Here is a 13,412-nt window from a genome sequence, read left to right on the forward strand (position 1 = left end):
GTTTTTTTGTTCATGAGACGCAAACGCAATTAAAACATGTAAATCTTTACTTTTTTGCATTGCATGCATTTTAAATTGTATATGTGTTAATATTATATAAATGGTACTATGAAATAGTAGAACGTTCTATGTTCTTGTACTATTCGAAACACGTGGTCTGGCCTTTATGTTAAATATGTCGTTAGTTCTTGTATTATGGTGTTGAACAAGAAAACATGATTGGTGACATACAACGATTTTCGTACATGACTCTGCACTTCTGACACAATTACAAAACTGACCGACTCTGGTATGCTCGACCAAAAATGAGTTGAAACTAGCCATTGCTTTCATATTTGTATGAGCAAGCGAAACCGAACCTTTTTAATAATATGTATACAGATCATTGCCTTGTCAAAAACAATTGCCGGTTCAGGATTATATATTATTTTATTTATTTTTTCCAATTGACGATAGCCCGCTATAACAATTATCATTTCAAGGCGGGGAAAACATGATCAACAGAGGTTTTTTTTATTATCTTAATCATGAAACTTCTCAAGTCAACACACATATTTTATTTTAAAGACAATATTCCAGGTCATGTCCAAAATAATTTTTGTTCATACTTGATTAAGTAAGTTCACGTATATATGCACAAATTAATATATTACCCTGAACCGGCAATTGTTTTTAACAAGACAATGATCTCGCTAGAGGAATTACTTTAAATGTTCTTCAAACCTTTAAGATCATATATCATAGTCATCATTTATATCATCAACAGTTAAGATATCGTATCAAAATCTTTTGTCAGTTTGAAGGGAATAGGAAAACTATTGGCACACCATATCTTTCAATGCGAATATCTTTGAGTAAAATGTGCGATGGATACGCCATTATTTGAAACATACCATAGAAACAAGCTTAAATTTACTAGCGGTTGGGGGGGGGGGGGGGAGGGGAGGTGCACTAAAATCGTCCAAGTTTACTTTTTCCAACACCTTTAATTAAATAAATTTCGGCTCTTGGGGGGGGGGGGGTGACCAAGTCAAAAGGTTACGCCCCTAAGTTAAGCCTCGTATAATGTCAAATCCTGGATCCGCCCCTGAATTCAGTATTCGGACACGTACTATAGGTTAAAAAGAAATTATATGAATCAGCAATGCTTTACAAACAAGACACATTTTATTTTACGACCGTTCCCTCGTTAACAAGCACCTATAACTTTGTTCAAAATGAGAACATAGATATAACATAAATTACAACTTCCGTTTGCGACCAAATAAACGTTCTGCAAAATTGCATCTTAACGAGTTTATGTTACGTGTCTACAATGGTACAGACGATTGTTTCCGTGTTTATAAGACCCTTAGATTCATTTGTATACAGCCCTTACAGATGAACGAGGCAACTCAGCTGAACATTCATCCCAACAACGCACACAAGTGTCACAGAATAATGCAAAGAAGAGTATTAAAATATCAAAGAAATACACTCGTTTTCAAATTATTCGGAACTTCTCGGCCTTTTTATCGAAAGCAACCCCGAATGTATTTTGACGGTTACATACTCAGACATCGGTATGTTTAAGTTTGCAAGTAGGTCGCGTAGTAATTTGGCCGAGGAGTTCCGAATGGTTTTCAAAAGACTTCTCGATCTCGGCCATCTCGTCGTGGCGCAACACACCAACAAGCTTTTCAACTTTAAGACTCAGATGGTAGAAACCAGAACGTATTGGCAGTCTTTACATGTTACGAAGTACGTGCCACTCAAATGGTAAATGTGCTATTGTATAATTATAACAATGATCTAGCAACATAATGAAAACTGAAAATGAAACAATAAAGTTAAAATAAAAAATCACTTTACATTGAATTACAGAACAAACATGAAGACAGCACTTTTTCTTGTCATATTCCTGGTAAGGTCAAGCTTCGCTCTCATAGACGAAATCCCCCTCCCGGTGGACATACAGAAATGCTTTGACAACGCGTATGAGAAAGGTGAGATATAATTTAAATAGTTCTAAGTCCATGTTCATGGAGAGTGCACCCGGTGCCCGCCCTTAATTTGTCCAAGTGAACTTTTCATTAGCTCTTTTCATTAGTCTGTTTGTGGGTTCTGTGAGAGTGGCGCACGCTCGAAGTTGCGCAACTGTTTGCGTCTAACTTCAAATCTTACCTATGTTAATGTATTTTACTTTTTGTTATAAACTTGAAACGAAATGACAGGTAGTAAGTATGAACATTGTTTTCCATATGTTTCAATGATGTTTATTAGAAACGACCATGTGCACCGAACAAAGAGCAATTGCTTGTTTACGATGACGCTTGGTTTAGATAAAAATCTCGTCCGACTCACTCAATGCACTTTATACTTCAAAACTACGATTTTAAACCGTTCTCTTTCGTTCAAATATCAACCGATTTTGTTTTGGTCAATAAAAGATATTGTTATTCTTTTCTGAGTGCAGATCGCCAGTTTTGAGATAAATTGGCACAGTTAATAAGATGCTTACTCGTTCATTCTGTTCATTTTTAGAACCCAGGTTCATCCTAAATCTGGTAAATCTATGGCACACTTAAATAACGATTAAAAGGCGCTGATTGTTTTTCCTAATCCATGTATGTGCCGAATGTGTACCATAACACATATAAAAAGGGCCATTTTGATAAGTACCTTAAAAATCTCTGCTAAAAGTAGAACTGTCATTATATCTTGGCGGTTGTAGAGTAAGTCGAAACACGGTTAAGACTTTGATTGAAATTGTTAACTTAAGTTGTGACGAGCTACATTTAAGACGTTAAATTACTTTAACCATTATATATTTTTACAACGATTGTGAAGAACGCTATGATAGCTTATACTAAGTCAATCTCGTTGGCACGATGTTGCGCGAGAGTGTGGTCTTGTGTTGTGGGGGAAACCTGAGTACCCGGAGGAAACCCACTTGTCCGGCTTGGTGATCACTAACCTAAGACGTTAAATTGTTGACCGTTTCCTGAAGGTTTTCTACCTTTTTATTTTGATTGCCAAATTTAAACATATTGCTTGAAGGCATCTGCATACTCTGTAAGGTAATTGTTTTTTTGTTTTTTTTTTCATTTTTATTGTATAAAAGGCAAACTTATATAGTCCAAAATTTTAACATTTATATTATTTAGTGATAAGAGATTAGTCTACAATAATACATCAACTCGATTGAGCAACACGTAGCAATGGAATACAACTAAATGGTTATACTTATAACAACATCTTCTTTATTAATTGTATCATCAATTTCAGTTCAAAATGTCAGCTACCCCAGTCTGTCGTTAATGTGGGGAACTCTTTAAAAGTATTTCAACAGTACGCTAACACAAAAAAGAGATATGCTGGGAAGGAACCCTTCAAGAGTGATTTATGCGGGCACGGAAATGCATCACGTTCATGACACATGCAGCAAAGCATCATACAGACAAGTGCCATGTGTGTGAAAGATGTGGAAAGTCTCTTTCCGTGCTTACGTTGTGTTGAAATTCTTTTCCCCACAGTGACGACAGACTGAGACTTTTTACATTTTTAACTGAAATTGATGATAAAATTGCAAAGAAAATCTTGTTAAATGTATATTAAAATAGTTTTATTCTATTATTCTATTGCAATGTGTTGATCAATCTAGTTGAAGAAGACTAAGCCTTAATCACTAATGGTAAAGTCGTGGAGTATTTAAAGTTGCCTTTTGAAACAAAAACAATCGCATTTTAATCGTTATTTAATTGTGTGCCATAGATTCACCAGATTTGACACTTGATGCAATTGCTCTTCATTCGGTGCACATGGTCGTTTCTAAAAAAAACATATAGTTGAAATATATAGAACACAATGTTTTTACTCAACGAATCGAGGACGTGGTTCATCCCAACCAATGAACCAGGAAACCTGGACGCACCTAACATTACTGCCCTTGTAAAAGGATTGTAAAGCCACCTGTGCCTGAAGTTTCACCATCGACTGCTGGAGTAGAACGCTCGATACTGGCAGCTTGTATTCACTTTCTTATATTAACTTACTACACAGGTAACCTGACCCGACAGATCGCAGAGAAGCTAGTATGGCACTGTGTGCACGGCTCCTTGTGGACGCGCACGGGAAGTGCCGCTCAGAACAAGATGCCAGAAGTCGCTATGAAGTGGTTCGCCGAACTTATACACCAGAGCATCAGGTTAGAGGGACAGATAAAGTTCTAATAAATACAAGAAAGACCATTGATGCAAAGCATCAAAGGGCGCCGTTTAATAGTTTATGCATTTGTTATATGTTGAAAAACAAGAAATGTCAAGGCCAACAAGCATATTATGGTGCATCGAACCGCATCCATGAAATTCTCAAAATATTTGTAGTATCCTGTTTAACAACATAAGCAAAAGCATTAAAGTTGAAGAGTTTAAAGTTGAAGATTTCATTAGGGGTGGTACATTAATGAACATGCCAGAATTAGGGTGCTTGTGCACTGTACTTTTTGCCATTGCCACCTATCCATATACAAGTTTTATTGCAATACCATAAGTAGTTATAAAGAAATGCTCTGGTCAAGAAAATTTCTGTAATTAGCTATAGTTATTGTGCACTGGACTTCCTCTCGTTGTGCTTTACCATTGAATGATGGCACGTCACCATGCTGGAATGACAACTTGAAGAGAAAAATAAGTTTCCTCTTTATATTGGGGATTCATCATGAAGGGGTGATATGAAATAACAAGTTAACAATTAATAACATTTTCAAAGTACTTTAATAAACATGATCATTTCGTCTGAAATTGCAAACATAAATAGTAACAATATATATAACAGGAAATCTATATGAAAACAATAATCCTTAAAGGCCATTATTATTTAAACTGAATTAATGAAAGATTTATGAAGTTCCCGCAAAAACATCTTATCACATGACTTGCTCGACCAATCGTTTTGTGCGCACTGTGTAGTGTTCTAAAAATAAAACTACTCGGGGGCAATCGTATTGAAATTTTACTAATGTCACCTTCAACACATTAACAAATTAAGTTCGGTGAACATTTTATTCCGATATCGATTAAATTAAAGAAAACAGCTTACCTCATGGTTTATCAATGCAGTAAACATAACAAAACAAACTAAAACATAATTATTCACATTCAAATAATTACCGGTCCACACATTTTACATTTCCGGCACATGATTACAGCTAACCAATCGGAAAACGTAAACGAATCGGGAGCAGTTATTAAACTTATTTGTCGTTCTTCCGAAATAATGTTTTGAAGATAAATTAGACAATCTATTCAACCATAAATAGCATTTTTAACACCCATGCAATCGCCATTTATTTGCATTTTTAATCATTATAAAATAACAATAAAACCCAGCTGTCAATCAAATTAAAAACCGCTCCCACCACTAACTAAAATAAATTCCCATTCCATAATAGGCGCGCACTTCAGTGCGGCGCCAATAATGTGAAGGGCGGTTCCAATCAATCAACAAATCGAACAACACTATGTTGATTATGAAACAACTTAGGTTTTAAAATAAGTATATAGAGACTGTGATAACAGTATGTTCTATTAATATTTAAAATATTTGACAATATTTAAAACATACAACGTACCGTTTTATCATAGAGAAATAGGCAAACGGAAGCACGTGTACATGCAGGCATGCTTTGCTCACGAATAAGTTTATTGTACACTAGTTGTTACACTCGTATTTCATGCGAGTTATTTTATAATCAAACATTTCCAATTTGACACAGAGAGGCACACAGCCGACGGCGGATGCGGCGACAGACTGGCCGACGGCGGCTCGTCCCTCGTGTCCGTATACGACGGGAGTACCGGCTGATAAGCGATGCTGATCGGGATCGCTTCCATCGGGCCATTAACATGCTGAAGGAAGACACGGTATGCACAAACTAGATTAAACTGTAATTTTCTTGATTCATACGTAAGCTGTTTGGACTTTTTTTATGTGCCATTAAAAAGCGATTTGTTTCTTTCTTAGTATCAATATAAAACAGAACACAGATTTTTCAAGATATTGCCCTTAATACCATTTGATCACATTTGAGCTTATTCTCTAATAAACAATGTAAACTTGTTTAAGACCTTACTTTTTACCCAAGTCAAGTCGTTTTGAGGGAGCACAAATATAGTTAAACCAAATTTATGAGATAAATAAAACATATAACGATTATACATAATAAATAAAAACCCTTGCTGGTAAGAAAAGGTTTAAATCAACTGATCTACCTAAATCTTTGCATCTTGACTTAGACACTTATTTTGACTGATCTGGATGTTGAAAAAATAATCAAAGCGCGAAGCGCTGAAAGACTATCTGCGGGCAAATATGTGAGAGTTGCAAATGTTATTTGAACTATGGGAACGGGTGAAGGGCACATAAATAAAAGTGAAAAATGTGTCGAGAGCGCTTGTGCCCACACTCGGCGAGGAAACAAACATATCTATATCTTTATGGCGTCTTGTGTCATTTTGTTTTTTGTAAATGTCACTTCAATCGTCGTAATCATCCATCCCCATGCATTTAGTGTTACAAAGGCATGCCCCATTTCATTCGTTTCTAAAGGTTTTCGTTGCTTTGATTAAATATCATACGATAGGAAAATACAATATATCATATATATATATCATTTCCTTTTATTAACATACACGTTTTGTTTAGGGGAAATCTTTTTTTTACAAACAACTTCAGCAATAATTCCATTCAAAATGCACAGCTTATCAATTCAGTCGACGTATCCTCATGTATTTGAAGTGACAATAAAAATGCTCTTTTCAATCGCGTCTAAAGGTTTTTCGGTGTTTTGATTAGATAGCATACGTTAGACAAGTTTTATGAACTTACACGTTTAAATTCTTTAAGGAAAATTATTCTATTTTTACGAGCAACTTATAATAATACCTTTTAAAATGCAGAGGTTATCAGATGGTCATTTTCCCGCGGTGAGGACAAACATGTGGTCAGTTAATGTATGTAGAAACTATGTTTAGAATATCGGTCAGTTAATGTAGTTGAATCTATTTTTAGATTATCGGAACTTGTCTGTTTTATGAATGAGAATATGATTGTGCTTTTTAAAGTTTATTGATAAATTTAATGTAATTAATGTTTTATGTAAGTACCTGTGTAGAAATAGTACTAGTGCTGTTATGAATGCTTCGTACTCTTTGGATGTTAAACAGGTTTAATCGGAACTACTTTGCTTCACCAAACGTATGCATGGATCACTGTCGTATCAGGGCATGTGTGCTTATATAAATTGAAAGCCTAATATCTAAAACTATGCCAAGAATACACCGGAACGAAGCTTTTATGTAAAAAATGAAAACATCTCATTAGAAATATAAACGCCTAAAATCATAGAATGAATAGTATCTTGCTATTGTGTAAGCAGGTAAATTACAATGTATAGTATTTGAAGCATTAGCAATCAAAACCTGAGATACAACTATTTTAACACTAAGACAATCATTTTTGTTTCTTATCACATAAAAGTCAAATAAAAAAGCACCATTACAAATAAGCGTGTTCAGGGTCACGTCAGGTTATAATAACAAATCCTGCAGGCGATGGGACACTTGCGGTCGGTAATAATTTCTGAAACAGCATGGGCTAAACTTAGTGTGAATATCAATATGTTATCTTTCTACCAGAGCCTCCATTATCTTGACCCTCGTTAATCTGATAAATATAACTATCTAAAAATAGTTATATTCTGCTAAAAATAAAACGCCGGGATACATAATAACAGCGCGGAAATAGCCGAACAAGCAAAAAACTCATACTCGGACTGCAACACAACCAATCTATTTTTATGGTGTCGACGTCATTCTGCTAAACATAGAGCGCATTGAGACAAAAAAATGGGTTAAAACGACCATTCGGAGCTCCTTGGCCATTTTTATCGAAAACAACCTCGGATGTATGCCGGTACATCAGTTGAAGTAGTTCGTAAATTTTTGAATTATATCATTAATTAAATGTATTGTTTTAGAGTTGTATCTATTGATCTAAGTTTAAATTGATTGTCAGTGAAGTGAATTATTGTAAACAAAATTAAGATTCCCACGAGTAAAGTCATAAAGTTTAACTGCTTAATAAAATTACTACGCGATCTACTTGCAGCGGACTTAAACGTGCCACTTTTTGAGTATGTAAACCGTCCAAATACATCCGAGGTTGTTTTCGATAAAAATGGCCGAGGAGTTCCGAATGTAAAACGACATGAATAGAAGTAGTTCTTTGGAGTTTGTGGTCTTAAGATTACCTGCGCGCATGCGCAGACAGTCTAAAAACAAAAACAGCATAGTCGACATACATTTCCGATTCTTTAAAGAACATACTACATGAAGATGGCATTAATAACAACAAAATAGAGTGAAATATAAATATGAGATCCTTTCTTCAACAGTTTATCTTAAGGAGAAACTTATGAACTACAACTATACGTGAAATACCATTAATTGTGTATATTACTCAAGCTTAGCATTTCTTTTATCTGTAGCGATAAATAAGTAGGAATTTAATTAAGTTGCAATATTATTCAATATTTTATCATTGTTACAGGACATAAAGATGTTAAATTTGGTCATATTAGGCCAGTGAATAAAATACCTGGGTTATATTTTGTACGTGAATCTCAATAATGAGGACACGCTAATAAAAGGTGATATTCATTTTCTACTACACTCATATTACATCTTCAATCTCGTCGGTTAATATATCTATATCTTCCGTGTTCAATATTAAAGATGTTGCCTTTGAAGTTCAGATTTTCATTCCAGCGGGAAAACAACATTTCACCTCAGTTTGAAAATCAATTTCAAATTTTATTATTCTCAATGCCCATAGGAATAACATAAAACAATAAAATAAATCGCGTGTTAGAGTATTTTTTATGATTAATTTATATGGTTGGGGTTAGCAAGCAATTGTAAAGGAAAATTCTTATTTATTAAATTGCTGCTTTCCAAAACGCGAATCACCACAAAAAAACGTCCAGTTCGCAGTGAAAGTATATATTGTTGCGGTCGCACAAAAACTATTTTAGTCCCCTACCGGTTTCACCGGCGGAGACTTAAGGTTCATCCTCCGTCCGTCTTTCCGTCCATCCTTCCGTCCGTCCGTCCGTCCACAAAAATCACGGTGCTGCGATAACTCAAAAAGTATTAAAGCAGGGTTAATGAAATTTAGTATGTATAAAGTGGGCAATATGGAGAGTATGCACATTAGTTTATTTTTTTCGTTAGGCAAAGTAATGCAGAGTTATGGCCCTTGACTAATTAAAATATAGCCAATTTAGTCTTGTGATAACTAAAAAAGTATCCAAGCTAGGTTAATGAAACTTAGTATGTGGAAAGAGGGCAATATGGAGATTATGCACGTTAGTTTTTTTTTCGTCAGACAAAGTTATGCAGAGTTATGGCCCTTGACTTATTAAAAATATAACCAATTTGGTCCTGTGATAACTCAAATAGTATCAAAGCTAGGTTCATGAAACTTAGTATGTGGATGGAGGGTAAAATGGAGATTATGCACATTAGTTTTGTTTTTTTTGTCAGACAAAGTAATGCAGAGTTATGGCCGTTGGCTTATTAAAAATATAGCTGTTGACGGAAAAAAATTCTTGGTCCTGGGATAACTAAAAAAGTATCCAAGCTAGGTAAATTAAATTTAGAATGTGGAAAGAGGGCAATTTGAAGATAATGCACGTATTTAGTATTTAGTATGTATAAAGTGGGCAATATGGAGAGTATGCACATTAGTTTATTTTTTTCGTCAGACAAGGTAATGCAGAGTTATTGCTCTTGACTTATTAAAAATATAGCCAATTTGGTCCTGTAATAACTAAAAAAGTATTAAAGCTAGGTTAATGAAACTTAGTCTGTGGGAAGAGGGCAATATGGAGATTATGTGTGTTAGTGTTTTTTTTTGTCTGACAAAGTAATGCAGAGTTATTGCCCTTGACATTAAAAATAAAGTCAATTTGGTCCTGTGATAACTCAAAAAGTATCAAAGCTAGGTTCATGAAACTCAGTATGTGGATAGAGGGCAATACGTCAAAAGTAGACATGGGTGATCTGGTAGGTTTTACGGCTAAAACTGTTGCATTTTGATGGATAAAATTTACTGTAAATGCCATTAGTTCACTATCACATGGGCTGGGTTGACTTAAACAACTTTGATTGGTAGGATTTGTTAAAGTTTTCATGGAGGTTCTCTTGAGACACGCTCATCATTTTCACAAGGTTTTAAACCGGTAGGGGACACTTGGCCGCCACTGCCCGGCGCTCTTCTTTAATATATTTTCACAAAACGTGCAATTAATCCCAGGAATGACCACCAATTGGGTGTGGCCTGAAATTACCGGTTTGTAGACATTATCGTTCTGTATTTTTTTTGTTTATATATATTCACATGCATAATCATTTAAATAAATTGTTTTTACCTTTCTCGACCGGTAATGCCACCTATGTTTGTATGTATAGCACCTCCCCAAACCTCCCCAGTATAATACTCGACCATAAACATTTGGTAGTGCATGTTTGGAGTATCTCTTTGCATTTATCTCCCCTCTTTCTCTCCTCAGTCGATACCACCAAACCGGTTTGATGCGCTGGGCCGTCTGCACGAGTTACTCGGGGTGCGCGCGCACGACGGACCGAACTTCCTCGGATGGCATCGGTTCTTCCTCATTGTGTAAGTTCGCTTATTAGTTCGAATGTTGTTTTCGTCCTTTCTGTTCGAAGAAAAACATTCGAGGTTTGATGGACAAGCCGTCTTCGGCTTCGGCATGCGCATACTTTAAAATTGGTTATAATTAAACTATCATTCAAGGTATTATCATGGAAATTTAATATATATATATATATATATATATATATATATATATATATATATATATATATATATATATATATATATATATATATATATATATATATGCTAGTCAATATGCAAGTGTGTAGCAAGTCCCATAAATCTGGTTTGAATTGTTCATGAGTTAAACCTTTGACCGACGAAACATGGACGAGCGTTGGTATTTGCTTGTGGTGTTCATTTCGCCTTATACGGCAGTTATATTTACCAACCAACGCGTGCGCAAGTTTTACACGTTGAGTTCAGTCAGACCTGTATCAAGTAGCCACCTTTGGGAAAAGGTTAAAGTAGCTGCTTAAGATATGAGGCCACTTAATCCAGGTGGGAGATTTCCGCCACTTAAGCTTTGTTTAAACAGAGGTCGATTATGTATCTTAACAACCATCCCTCACAACCATCATTATCATCATAAAAGTTTAAATACAAAATTAATGTAGATAAGGTACATAATTATATAGGAATACATACACAATGACATCAACAAGTTCACTTTCTAAATGAATCCGTAATTTTCAAACAATGCTTAAGGTCTAACACCTAAGTCCTCTGCATATTTTTTGGCTTTTGTCTGTAGTTTCAGTACCAGTACACACGTTTAACATCAGGCTGTACATTTCAGGGCCGAGAACGCGATGCGTGAGAAGGTCCCCGGGGTGACCATTCCCTACTGGGACTCCACCCTAGATGGTTACATGTCCGACCCCCGGGCTTCCCTCATGTGGACTGACTCCTTTATGGGAAACGGAAATGGTTTGGTCCGGAGCGGGCCTTTTGCTGGATGGACCACGTCTTATGGACCGCTGATGAGAAATTTCGGCGACGGCGGAACGATGATGAACTGGACAAGCATTCGGGACTGTTACCGTCGTACGCATTTGGCGGAGATCACGCATCCGCAGGCGGACCCGGAAGCAAACATCGAGGACCATCATGGAGAGCCGCATCTGTGGATAGGCGGACACATGTCGCCCCAGGCATTGGCTGGATATGACCCTGTGTTTCTTTTGCATCATTCCTTTGTTGACCTTGTGTGGGAGCTGTTCAGGCGGATTCAGCGTCGCCGAGGAGTCGACCCTACCACTGACTACCCTTTGAATAACACAGGCCCACCGGGACACCGATTTAATGACCCGTCAGGTTTCGGAAGTCTTCTGAATAGGCACGCCTTGAGCGATATATTTACCACGGAAATGTATACCTATCAACTTCCACCAACGTGTTCACGTCAACGTCCTGTGTGCGGGTCTCCGTACTTACGTTGCGATACGTCCACGGGAAAAGCAAAGTGCGTCGCAGCCTCTGTGTTTGATACGCCGCCGGGTGAAGTGTTCGACATTGAGGCCATTGCGGCGGCGGCCGGTCAGCGGCGGAGACGGAACGCGGAAGGATTCACCAACAACGACAAACACGTGGGCAACTACTTGCGTTACTTGGACAATGCAGCAAATATAAAATGTCAGCCCGAGAACGTGAACGACCATTACGTCAATAATTTTAATATCGACGGCAATACTGATAAGCGGCTATGGTCCTATATTCCGGTCAACGTCATTGTAAAAAAGGCTTCAAGAGACCAAAACCTTACCACAAAAGTTGCTATGTACCCAAAATGTGAACAAAATAAAAACCTTCCACTTAATATTTTCATTGAATCTAATGGGCTAAATTATAGAGGCTTCTTCAAAGACGTTGTCCACACGCAGAAAGGTTTGTTTGTGAGTTCAATTTTGACTTACATAGCGATACGTACACCAACAAATATTTCTTCCGAAATACTTCTGTCGGCATACGATTCTTGTGGGCGTATATGTCGTCCTTTCTGTAGATCTGATATTCTTAGAGGGTATAAACCTTGTCAAGGGTCAGTGCGTGTGACGTCATCGTTGCCATTCGAGTATGGAAGTGACGTCATGTCGATTTCCGACAACGTGTGGACGTACGGGGCCAACCATATTCCCACTCTCAATGAAACTATTGTTTTTGTGAAGTTTTTTTGTGATGATGGCTTATATTGGCCATGGTCCAGAAAATAGACGGTTGGTACTAAATCTTCTGATCGCCGTCTCACTTGTAGATGATCAAATACATTAATTAGTTCTATAAATAGTATCTTAAATGCCGTTTTATTAAATTATGTTGACTATTATTATAATGAAACCATCACAATAATAAAATATTAAATCGTTTAAAAGTTGTTGTTTTTCTAAACCAAAATACGAACTATGTCTAAGTGATAGTGGATGTCCCTACTGTAAGATTCTACTTTAAACTATGTGTATGTAACATTTTGCACGTTAGGCCACCACGTAAGTGCTTAAGTGGGGCCCCCGGTGGAGACAGATGGAGTTTTGTTTAAGTCATTAATGTTAACTAAATGAACGTTCGGTAAAGAAATGAACGTTCGGTAAAGTAATGAACGTTTGGTGAAGTAATGAACGTTTGGTGAAGTAATAAACGTTAACGTTTGGTCAAGTCATGAACGTTTTCTCAAGTAATGAACGTTTGGTTAA

At 36.5% G+C, this 13,412-nt stretch overlaps 1 protein-coding gene across 1 annotated transcript; it reads left to right on the forward strand.

Annotated features, from left to right (window-relative positions):
* The first annotated feature begins 1,870 nt into the window (after window positions 1–1,870).
* LOC128244158 (tyrosinase-like protein) lies at window positions 1,871–12,935 on the forward strand. Its single transcript, XM_052962174.1, has 6 exons — window positions 1,871–1,985; window positions 4,042–4,186; window positions 5,756–5,903; window positions 10,613–10,722; window positions 11,522–12,371; window positions 12,549–12,935. Exons 1-6 carry the CDS (start codon window positions 1,871–1,873, stop codon window positions 12,933–12,935), a joined length of 1,755 nt encoding a protein of 584 aa, XP_052818134.1.
* Window positions 12,936–13,412: the final 477 nt, after the last annotated feature.

The sequence above is a fragment of the Mya arenaria genome, chromosome 8 (genome assembly GCF_026914265.1).
Source record: "Mya arenaria isolate MELC-2E11 chromosome 8, ASM2691426v1".
In the NCBI taxonomy this organism is placed as follows: domain Eukaryota; kingdom Metazoa; phylum Mollusca; class Bivalvia; order Myida; family Myidae; genus Mya; species Mya arenaria.

Coding starts and splice junctions, on each gene's coding strand:
- LOC128244158 (XM_052962174.1), top strand. CDS start 1,871: ATGAAGACAGCACTTTTTCTTGTCATATTCCTGGTAAGGTCAAGCTTC. Junction 4,187..5,755: donor CTTATACACCAGAGCATCAG/GTTAGAGGGACA, acceptor AATTTGACACAG/AGAGGCACACAGCCGACGGC. Junction 5,904..10,612: donor ACATGCTGAAGGAAGACACG/GTATGCACAAAC, acceptor TTCTCTCCTCAG/TCGATACCACCAAACCGGTT.